General features: G+C 34.6%; 1 protein-coding gene across 3 annotated transcripts in view; it reads right to left on the reverse strand.

The window, feature by feature from the left end:
• Positions 1-543: 543 nt before the first annotated feature.
• Positions 544-12,251, reverse strand: part of zfyve16 (zinc finger, FYVE domain containing 16) — a 137,523-nt gene continuing 125,815 nt past the window's right edge. For all 3 annotated transcript variants that reach the window (XM_039759238.1, XM_039759239.1, XM_039759237.1), the window contains 5 exons: positions 11,327-11,407; positions 8,674-8,836; positions 3,005-3,110; positions 1,540-1,716; positions 544-1,424 (listed from right to left, as the gene is read on the reverse strand). In XM_039759238.1, coding sequence (XP_039615172.1) covers positions 1,263-1,424; positions 1,540-1,716; positions 3,005-3,110; positions 8,674-8,836; positions 11,327-11,407 — 689 coding nt within the window. In that variant the 3' untranslated portion in view covers positions 544-1,262. The remainder of the gene's footprint in view (positions 1,425-1,539; positions 1,717-3,004; positions 3,111-8,673; positions 8,837-11,326; positions 11,408-12,251) is intronic.

Genomic DNA, 12,251 nt, shown 5'->3' on the forward strand with positions numbered 1-12,251 from the left:
TGACAAATGAATAAGTAATATCTGTGTATTTGTAATGGCATTGTTTTGTTTTGACAGCATTCATGTTTTAATTCATTCATACAAAATGCACTTGCAGGTGAGCTAAATATTTTTGTGATGTTTTAATGCCAAATATGAGTTGTGGACGCCAACATTTTGTACATGTTCAGGCAAAACAAGCTTATTCAGTTTGTTTGGGTTGAAATAAGCTATGAGAATAAATGTTACAAAACATGAGTAGCTCTCGGCCATTTTCATTTTGTAAAAGTAGCTCTCAGGGGGGGGAAAAAAGTTGGAGACCCCTGGCCTAAGAATTATCCACATTAACAATTACACCTTATTAAATACTGAGCTGCACAGTACTACTGGTAGAAATCTCGTGCCCTGACTGCCTCCAGTGGAATGAGGGAATTTTAAAAGTAGGTACATTAATGATGCAACCTTCATTTAAAAAGGAAAATGAAAATGTCCAACAGGGAATTCTGACATTGAATAAAATAACAGGGACAATGCAGGATACACTTTGAAGTAATTCCAAACACATATTGTATCATATATAATTTAATAATAAAATCCCATTTCAGTGACAAAAACATACTTTCACAACATATTTTCTTCTGCATTATGTTCAGTAACCTGTAGTCCAAAATGGTAAATGTGAAATTAACTTTTGAAAGCTCTGACTGTAACTTACTCAGATATTTGAGTTACTCTGAAAGTTCACAGGTGTGCAATGATGACTGCATGGCAATAGCAGATCAACTGAATGCCAATCTATCAAAAATATTTTTGATGCTCCCAAAATAAAGCTTCCAGAATAGTGTTTCTATCCAAATATTTTCTATACAGGAGAGATCTAATAAAAAAGCCTAAAGACAACAGGGTTTTCCAAAAATACCACAAAGAAAGGAGCAGCAGAGTAAAACATTTACAGAATATTTTATACCGAATACTTCTAATCGAAAATAAAACTACTATAATTGACGTAAAATTTAAATACAAAAGATTCAGTAATTTCTCAGAATTAGAAAGAGAACATGTTAAAGATTATATAACCTCTCTGCAGATAAAGTGCCAGGTATCCAATGTAATATAAGGCTTAGGTTCCGTATGGTATAACACGCTCTAGTTAGGAGGTAAACCACGCACCCAGATTAATCAAATTACTATTGTCCAGTACTTTCAGTTATTTGCTATACATGAATAACAATAAATATAAATAATGCTTTGGTTTATGTAAATGTTAAATGTATTCAGTCCTGTCAGTCCAGTCTTTCCGTTATGAAGAAAATAAATTCAAGCTCCACTGGGTAATGTAGAAGCGCGACATTCCCACCATGGATAACAGGAATCAGGACATTATCCAGTTCATTCATGTATGCCTGTGGAAGTAGCTTTCCTCCAGATCCTGCCTGGTATTCAACCTATGAACATAAAAATATTACTTTTATAATTTTACTGTACAGCATACAGGAAAGAATTAACGCTAGATTTTAAACGAAGGGCTAATACATAAACATTCAAAATGACATCATTTACCACATCTGTTTCTGAGAAGATTCGAAGTCCCAGGTTATTGACGTGACTCTGTGTCAGTGACAGGAGGTGAACAGAAAGAGCAGCACAACAGGATGTTGCAATCTCCTTCAGAAACTGACTGTGAGCAGGTGGGATGTTGGCAAAGGACACCGCCTCGCTTTTCAAAACATAAAATACCTGAAAAGAGAGAGGGTTGATCTAATTAAAAGGAGAAAGATTAGATAATAAAAATAATGCTTTAAAGAAGCCTAATAAGTTGATGATAAAATAACATTCATGTAAGAGAACTTAAGACTTCACTAAAAAGCAAAATGTCTAAAAGAAATCCGGTGTGTAGTCAAAACAAATATAGTTTCTTTACCCTTATGTTCCTACTGCAGTTATAAATGATGATCCCTTTGTTTAAATGTATTACTGCTTATAATCACAATATATTAAGGTGTATTAGAGTGTACAGGACACAACTATACTGTATATACTAAGAATGTCCTGGTTCAGTTCTGCTGCTCACTCACACAGGAGTGTGTCACTTCATCCGTCCAAAAGCAAACTGTAGTATAAAGGATCAGCTGCAAATAAATTATTGAGTTGTTCCAGATTGGAAAAAAATCCTCGAGTCGGATATATTGAAAACTACGTTATATCAGTGTAATTGAGCTTTTAATGCATCTCAAACCAATTAATCTGTGTGAATATAAGCATGGGAACAAAAACACAGTACAGTATGTGCATCATAAAGCTACCTACCATGTAGTATGGAAATCTAATAGGCAGAGTTTGCCATCCTACCCAAGGAGACTCAAGGCAGTAATCACAGACAAAGGTACCTCAACGAAGTACTGGGGTCTCAATACTTATATCAATGTGACAGATCAGTTTATTATTTTTAACAAACTTGCTACAATTTTTAAATCATGTTTTGCTTTGTCATTCTGGCATACTGAGGGTTGTTTGAGGAAGGAAAAAAATGAACTGAAGATTTTTTTATTACAAGACAGAAACATAGCAAAAAGTGAAAAAAAGTGAAGTCATCTGAATACTTTTAGAAGGCACTATAAAGACTTAATAGACAGTTTCCTCTGGAAATGAGAAAGCCGTCAAAATAACCAAGACTTGGGAGTGTAATACTTCAATGCTGGCCACCCCTAGCTTTGTATGGTCAAATAAAAGAAATACATGTAAAAAAAACTAAGAAATTCCACAGTATTTGCAAAGTATCTTGAAGAAATCTCAAGAAACAAAAATGGAAAAAGAAAAAGCTGACTGCTGGCATGGGATCAACTAAAGTAAAAAGGATATTTAATATTTTAAATGAATTTATACAGTTTAGATAGCATGATATACACATATATAGTATATAAGGGATTTTTTTTTCGTATTTTAAAGAGGAATGAGGTACTGGTTTGGTGGTACATTCTAAGTGTGTTAACTTTTCTGTTAATTTCTGAATGGTGTTATACCATACCTCGGTGCATTTGATGCATTTTCCCGCAGCCTCAAATTCGGCCTCCTGTTGTAGTTTTATGCTTGGTACAGCTTCCAAAGACTTTCCGTCAACTGGACTAACAAAACTATAAAACATAAGTGGATAAAAATATGTAATAGCCTTGTATGATAAAATTAAAACAAAAATCTTTAACAGTACAGAATCAAGTGTACAATTACTTTGTGTATATCACTACTTACTACCACCATCATCATCTCCTGACTAAAAATATATTTTTTTTAATCTTTTTGCATGTTTACAGAACACCTCTGACAAAACAGATTTTATGCTGCAGTAATAAATACTACATTTAGTATGACAAAATAAATAATTTTATATTACAGGTAGTAAACATTTTGCTTTACAATACAGCCCATAAAAATATACCTAAACAGAAAATGCCTAATTTTAGAAAAAACTGAAACCAGGCACAGATAGCACGTCACCCAGAATATAAACAGTTCCCACTTCGGCCTAAAACTAACACATTACATAGGATGAAGTTATACTTCAAGCAACGCGACGCATGCTGCAGCGGACGCTCCTGCTACGCAAGCGTTGTAGTGTTCATACTTGTGCGCGTACTTTATGTAAATCTGGAGAAATCCACCAGGTGGCAGTGCGAGATATTATCACGGTGAGAACCTTTTTCGGCTTCTCTGTGTTGTGAATTGCCTAGAACACCTATTAAATTCTGATGACACCTTACCGCAATATCTCTGAAAAGGATGTTTATTGATTAAATCCATCAATCCAGGGATGTGTCCATTCCAGCAAGCATTGGGCATGAGTGAGAAACAATCCCTTGACGAGACCTCAGCTCATCGCAAGGTGAATACAAGCACACACATACACTAGCGTCATTTTAGTGGCACCAAATCCCCAAATCTGCATATCTTTGGAAGGAAACCGGAGCACAGTGTGGAATACAAGCAGGAAATACCAGCTACATAACTCCCTGCGAGAAAGCAGTGCTACCGCTCCACCACCATGACACCCCCATGTGTGTAATTAACAGTATTCATTATTTAAACGAAATTATATGTAAAATGTAACATACACACTTCAATGCATTTCATCATGAAAGTGATATCAAGTATAAATCTAAAGATTCTAAATGTGCAGAGAGTTGGAATATCATACATTTAATTTGTTCTGTGTGGTGATCTATTGCTGCTTTCCGCTGCTGTCAGGTCCAAGAAGCTCGTAGCGATTAAAAACTGGGATGACGTTTACGACAGTCTGCTTTAATTATAAAGTAAACTACAAGGTTAAAGTGGACATTTCAAGATTAAAGCCGAAATTTCCACTTTAATCACAAAATACACGTTTTCACCGTGTCTTTTATTTTTTTCTCAGTGGTTCAAATATAACGTTATACATTATGTTGCTGTTGTTAAGTTGCAAAATTAAAAAAATAAAAAAGACGACACAAAAGATGGTATGTGAGACTTTTAAAATGTATCGTGTCATTACATTCGGGAACTATCTACATGTGACAGAAAGCCTCTATGCCGATCCTACGGGATGGATGCTTCGATTTGGTGAAGTAAAATGCCGACATACACATGCATTCGTGGTGCTTTTATATTCAAGCGTCGCATACTCCCGATCGTAATGACACGATACATTTTAAAAGTCTCACATACCATCTTTTGTGCCGTCTATTTTTTTTTTGCAACTTCACATCGGCAACATAATGTATAGCGCTATATTTGAACCACTGAGAAAAAATAAAAGACACAGTGAAAACGTGTATTTTGTGATTAAAGTGGAAATTTAGGCTTTAATCTCGAAATGTCCACTTTAACCTCGTAGTTTACTTTATTATTAAAGCAGACCATCGTACGCGTCATCCCAGTTTTTAATCGCTACGAGCTTCTTGGACCTGACAGCAGGTAAAGAAAAAAAATAAAAAATAGACGGCACAAAAGATGGTATTGTGAGACTTTTAAAATGTATCGTGTCATTACGATCAGGAATATGCGACACTTGAATATAAAAGCACCACGAATGCATCTGTATGTCGGCATTTTGCTTCACCAGTTTGAACCATTCATCAAACAGCAAAGCGCACACATCAATCCCCGAAGGAACTCCATAGAGGTTTGCTGTCACATGTAGATAGTAAACAGAGACTCTGACGTCACGTTCCGACTTTTAGCACACTGCGCCCCCCGACTTCTTGCTGGTACTGCAACTTCGCTTTATCGTCGCGTAAATTTCTGAGGACCTGCTCAGAGGGCCGCGTGAAATGAACGCTGGGAACGCGTGGCAGCCATGATGTGGGCACGTACACGTTCTGAGCGTCAAATATAAATCGGCCCTTAGAGTCCAATTACATCTGTTATCTTAAAACAAAAGTTTTAGTATTTTTCAAGTTGAAGTTATTTCTTCACAATTATATAGTCTATATTAAATTTTCCACATGAAACTGTGCTTTTAAAAATACTTTGTCTTTTCTAGCAACTTACAATGCAGCTCTATAGAACCCAGGGGCCATACGTGATTCAAAATGGAAAAGAAATGCCTTAAAACTTAACAAATACATCATCTTTAAAGAGGCAAGTGATTTGTTTTTAATAAAAGATGCCTTCTACATTTATGAGGTATCCTTGTGATAACAGAAGGAAACATATACACACATATATATATATATATATATATATATATATATATATATATACACACACACATATACATACACACAAATACATATATACATATACTGTACACACACACACACACACACTCGCATAATCAATTAATTGATATTGGCAGTTAAACGTTGCGTAAACGTAAATATACATGCACTTATTGGTTTAGTCATTTTAAATTATTAATTGCACTAAAGCTGTTTGCTTTAAAAATATACAATTTCTATATTTATACAGGTGTAATTTTTTCCTCAGTGTATCAGTGAGACATTCATAATTCTTGAGTTTAATTATAAAATATGGATTACCATTTTAATTATGTAGTATTCGATCCTTACCAATACTTATGCTTATGAAACACAGCAACACATAATAAACACAGAACAAATCTTAGAAAAAACATATTGTTTATTAAGCAGCAATTTCAAAATCGTCTATCTTTTCTTTTTCCAATTAAATGTGTAATCTGGTACATTTTAAACAAGCTCGCTGTCCAAAATCAAACAGTGCCCATTTTCATTCAAAGGACTAAAGTAAAGGTGTGAATTCCTTAAAGTAGCTGCTCTTGCGGTTTGTCTAGTTGCACAGGATGACTTCTCAGCTTACTTTTTTTTTTTCTCCAGTTTATTACTCCACTTTCTTTAACGTAAAGGCTAACTTAACAATCGCCTCTCCTTCACTGATAAAACAAGCTTACACTCACTGCTTTTTGTGTACACTCTACGATGTTTACTGCATAAGAATAATAATAATTAAAATAAATAAATAATCATTGAGCCTAGAAAAGTACAGACTGAAAATATCTGATTTTATGACAGGCCTTTTTACTGTTCGACAATCGAGACTTTTTATAAAAAAAAAAAAGAAAATCATCCGATGACAAATCGATCAGAGAATCTTTTGTTAGCAATATTTTTATGAAGAACATTTGTGCAAAGTTAAATGAGCACTGGCCCCAGCCCTGATCCCTGAAGTATGCCACTTTTAACATCTGGAAATTCAAGAAAAAGTTCCTGTCATACACTCTCGTTACTAGTGCCTGAGTCAAATTTCTAAGCATTTGCACTTGAATTCCCACTTATTTTTATTTTAATAACTGGCCTCTTATGTGGTTTCTTATCTAACATTTTTTGAAAAATTAGATAAATAATATTGTATGTGTGTTTTGTCATTTCCTCAGAGAGTTTGAGTATATTAGTAAAATATAATCTCCACTATGAACAGCGGTTTACTAATACATGTTCTGCTAAATTGTAAATGTAATAATGGCTTCCTTTAAAATTTGTAAATACTGTACTTTATACAAACAGAAAGTCCTGTTATACAATTATACAAACATACTGTATGTGGATATAGCTGTCATCAGTAGCTACTGATGTAAACTTTTTACGATTCTGTTGACTATTCAGCAACTCTCCTTTAGAGCTATTAAAGTTGCAAAAGAGATGTTCAGCTACCTTGCCAAGCTACTATTTCTTGATATACAGTACAATGTGAAGTCAGAAATAGTTAACTCTCAGAATTCAAAAAGACTCCATCGGCTTCTTACTGTGTTTTTTACAGCTGTAAAGTTATCAAGATAAAAGGTTCATTATGATTTTAGAAATCACCAGTGTTTTACCATTGTTAAGCAATGCTATGTTAGTATCAGTCAGCTTATTGTGTGCAGGGGCAACGTTTCACAAAATAGCATACATTTGACACAACGGCAACATTGTAGTCAAAAACCTGTGCAGGATGGCATTTTTTTTTTTTTAGTTTGATGAGCACCCTCAGCATAGCCAGATGAAATCTTGAATACCTGTGAATAAACTTCAGAAAGTGATCACTCACATTAGCACAGCACAATTCCAAAGGAAACATGAGCAAGTAGAGCTATAGTGAAATGTTCAGATATGCAGCATGAGATGCACAAAGAAGCAGTCACAGGATTGCAGCAAGAAAATAACAGAAAGAATGCACAGGTGAGCACAGGCATTAATGTGACAAATCTCCAGAGGAAGCACAAGCAGATAGTACTGGTAAGGATCAGAATATTACAGAAAACAGAAGAAGATTATTCAAATTAGATCTTTTGTGTAAATTAGGGATTAACCAAAAGCAGGTCAATTCAGACCTGCAATTCAATTCAGGTTAGTTCAGAAAACCACAAGGAAGTCCAAACCACATTGTCCTACAAACTACAAGTTCATCTGAATTATAATCCAAATCATAAATGAACTTCAGTCTTGAATAAACCTAATAATGAAGGAAAAAATAATTTTATGTAGAGAGGCAGTAAATGTGTGTTAGCATATTTTACATGATGGGTGGAAACTAAATTGAATATTACCTCATTCACATTTTTGCACTCTCTGTGGGTAGAGGAAGGATTAGTCGAATATAAATGTGACAGGAATTTTAAAAATAATTTTAACTTTGTTTGCTTCACGAATCTTTGTGCATTGTAGTAAACGTTAAATGTAGCAGATAAAAAATACGCAAGCATACTCTTTCAAGTTCTGACTTTTCTGTGGCATTTAATTCTGCATTATGGGCATTTGTTTTCCTTTTAGCATCAGATTTTATACTCTTATTAATGAAACTATTATGTTAAAACATATTAATTTATCCAATGGGGAAATGACTCCCTTCAATCAACCACCTAAGAGAAAAGAGCATTTCTCCTTTTCAATCAGGCCTTTCTCCTTGGAAAGGTTATTACAACAGATTGTGATTAGGTGTTCCTTGGTACTGCATTGTGCAAGAACAATGACTTCAACATTAACTTCGAAGAATTCAAAAAATTACTCATTTTCAAAAATATACAATCTTAATACATTTACACAGTACATGATACTATATATTACATATACATGACTCATTTGACCAAAATTTTAAAAAGTTTCATACTGAGTCAAATTTCTCATACTTGAGCCAACCTTTAATGACCTGTTACTCCCCAAACAGAAATGTAATCAATCTTCTTGTTAGTAGACAGTTTGTTATTACCCAGCTCTCAAAGATGACCTCTGTTCCACCCAACGAATGTTAACATATTCTCTTGAGTCTGGTGAATTTACTTTTCCACAAGGAATCTGGAAGTCCTTTTTGTCCCTAAGGGACTGACGAAGTGCCTCCATCGTATTTGGGGTTATCTGAACCATTAAACCATCTAAAAAGAAAGAAGACATATCACATAGTTTGAAAAAGAGTAAGATTAAACATTTTTATTGAAGAAAAAAAGAAACCAAAAATAACTACCGAAATGGACTTTCATGATTTGACAAGTTTCATGATTTTTCATTCCACTGACAAAAGCAGTTTGAATCAGTAGTAACGAAAATAGAACTGTGTACTAAAATCCAACTTACTGTTATTACTTACAATAATACTCAAGTATTATGAAAATAAAGTGTTTTCACCCAAGTCCTTTCCATTTTTGATTTTAGCAAATCTATTCATTATTATTTTGTCTGTGATTGCTTCTTCTGAATGATTATGCAATAAAAGCAGATTATAATGTAATGAGTAAATACAGTTCAAACCCGCCAACATGACTTTTAATAGGTCTGCCTACTTCTGTAAGGTGATGCAGGTCAACATTACAAACATAAACATAAAAATGATGATACAGGTGGGCTTTACTAAAGGCACCTTGCTGTAAAAACTTCCAAAATGAGTCAAATAACAAAATACAACTAATAACACTATTGTCATATCCTGTATTTTAACATTCTATGCGTACCCCTTACCTCCAGTAATGAAATTCCACAAGTGAATTCAAGATTCTCAACACCCCCCTCCCCCAACCCCCAATTATACACGGAGTATATAGACTTTCTGTTAATGAGGTATAATAAACATCTCAGCAAAATATGGTAATGTTAAAAGATTACCATTAAATGATCAACTGGCAATGCCCACTTTGTTTTGCTTGGCACACAAGTCTTCGGTTTAAAAAACAGCCACCAAGCACACTTAACTTTAGCTCAAGCATCAAGTTTCTCTCCACTGGGTCTCTTTGGAATGCCTTACCTGATAAGGCTGATCAACCACAGACAAACTGACACCCAGCGTTGTTCCTGTGATGCCCAGATTAAACACATAGAGGGCAAACAGCCATAACTTAACTGGCAATATTGATGGACAAACCCTTACACCAACTGTTACTTCTTATATAAGCCACTATAAGCACCAGATGCATACTCAATGTGCTCTGCCTGGCTGTAACTTCTGCTACATCCACCATGGCTGTAACTAAGGCTGGAGCAATCCCTTTTACTCTGGAGGGTAACCTGGTGCTGGACTGTAAGAGTGGAAGACTTGTCTGTATTGGAGTTTGATGTGGGTGCCATGAGTCCAAACCTAGCTAAAGAAAGCAAGTTGCAAGAGTAAGAGAGAGGCCATACGAAAGCCATACATTCGTCTTAATAAAGACAAAGCCCACAGCTCACCGAGTACCCAGCTGTATTTTGTAAGCTTGCAATGTGGCCACTGCGTGTCAAACAACGGAGAAAAGTGCAGCACTGTCTTTAACCAGAAGGTGTAACCGAGGAGAAAAAGGAGAAGAGCTCCTGAACAAACAAAAGGAAAAAGGCAACGAAAATCATTCCACATGTGCATGTGAAGGATAAGTTTATAGCTGTTAAGTTTTTCGGCGCAAATTCATTAGGAATGGTCACAACAGCTTCTCACACACACATACTGTTTCTCCATATTTAGTTATTACACTTGCTGCCAGTGTATTAATATATTTTAAAATAACATTTCTACTCAGAATGCCTCTAGTCTACTGCAATAGGTGATTTTTTTCTCCTGTGATTCTCCCTTACTTAAATTACAGCTTTTCTGATCTAGTATACATACTGTTGTTGTTCAAAGGTGTAGATTGTGTTTCTACTATTAATTAGATTTATTTTCACTTTGTGGAAGTAGACATTATTTTACGTCATCCCGTGATACCATTTGTTTTTTTCAAGGGGTGTCTGTCATTTTTTGTTCATTTATTTATATCTGCTACTAGGTAAGATCAACTGTAAGTACACACTTCCTCATTATTCTAGACCGTGGATTTCTAGAACAGTTCTCTAGTGCTTTCTTTGTTGTTCCTGGCTTTAGACTAATAATTCTAAATCTTCTTGACTATGAATTTAGGTTTCGTTCTGGCTCTGACACGTTCTTATGAAATTTGCCCATTTTGACCATGTTTACCCTTCTGGTCCATTTTTCCCTATGCAGAAAAAAGCCTCATGTTGAAAACTGTTAATATGTTTCCAGTACTTTCACCACAATAAATGCACTTGAAAAGGCTGAACCAAACATATCACTTTTTCAGTATGACATTTGGGTACTTTGTTTTGCTGGGTTGTTAAGGAATCTTAATTACTATATAAACATCACAGTTCCTTGTAGCAACACAAACATAATATGAAGAAAATCAAGCGGGTTAAACAGCAACTGTGTACCCCAACAGCTGAAGAAATAGGACCCTCCGCTCTGAAATTAGGTCTCCTATTTAGCTTTGTCTGTATAGGCAAGTTTGAGATGCATCTATTCATTGTAATTTTAACTGCGAAGTATCATGGAAGGGAAGGAGGCTATTCTTCACATGGTTGAAACAAAAATACATTATTTGCTTTAACACAAAAACTTATTTGGTTACCTTCAACTATGCTGGATTTGCCAATGAATCCAGATGAGGTTTTAAGGGCTCCATTAAACACAACAAAGCTTGCACCCGTTGCTGCAACAAAAACAATATTTAAACCATCATACTAGCAAATTATTATATCAATGCATGAAAAATATCTATGTTAATACTTTATCACAATGAATTCAAAATAATATTATTATTTTTGCCACACCTGCATTATGACACAATCTTAAAAAAATCTACATAGCTGTAGAAAGTTTATCTTAAATCTCAAGAAGTACTGAAAATCATTAAATATCCCTGTTAAATACCAGCATCTTCTCAAAGCCATTTTCAGAGATGTAACCTTTCAGGTTCTCAAACTAGATATTTTTCTGTCCACAGCTTAGTCTTGATAACTATGAACAGAACAGATGCACAACACTATGATTACCTGAAACCAAGTTGACATGAAGTGTGGGATCGTAACTCGCTTGGCAAATTTACATGTAACCCAGCAAGTGAAAGAAAGGTAATGACAGGATCCTCACATTAGTGGCATTACCATAAAATCATCATATCTGAATTTCTTTAATAATATGTGTGTGTGTGTGGCGGCCTTGGGGAGGGTTTTCCTAGTTTTGCAATAAAATTAAAGTTTAACCTGGATTTTAATATTAATTTTAAAAATATTTTAAAATAAAACTGCAGTATGCTTGCTGCTTCCTCAAAATTATTATCAGTTTCAACTTAAACAACTAAATGAAACATTTTATATTGTTTTTTGTTGAAAGAAAGAAAGAAAGTTGTGTGTCGACATTGGGGAAAACCAAATACAGAAATTAACTTTTTAGATCATACATTTTGAAATGACACACTATGTGCTGAAGCATCCTAGTGCTTTATTTTCCTGATGACCATAAATGCTACCTTTTGTGAAAATATTTTTTTTAGT

Source organism: Polypterus senegalus, chromosome 7 (genome assembly GCF_016835505.1).
Source record: "Polypterus senegalus isolate Bchr_013 chromosome 7, ASM1683550v1, whole genome shotgun sequence".
Lineage (NCBI taxonomy): Eukaryota > Metazoa > Chordata > Cladistia > Polypteriformes > Polypteridae > Polypterus > Polypterus senegalus.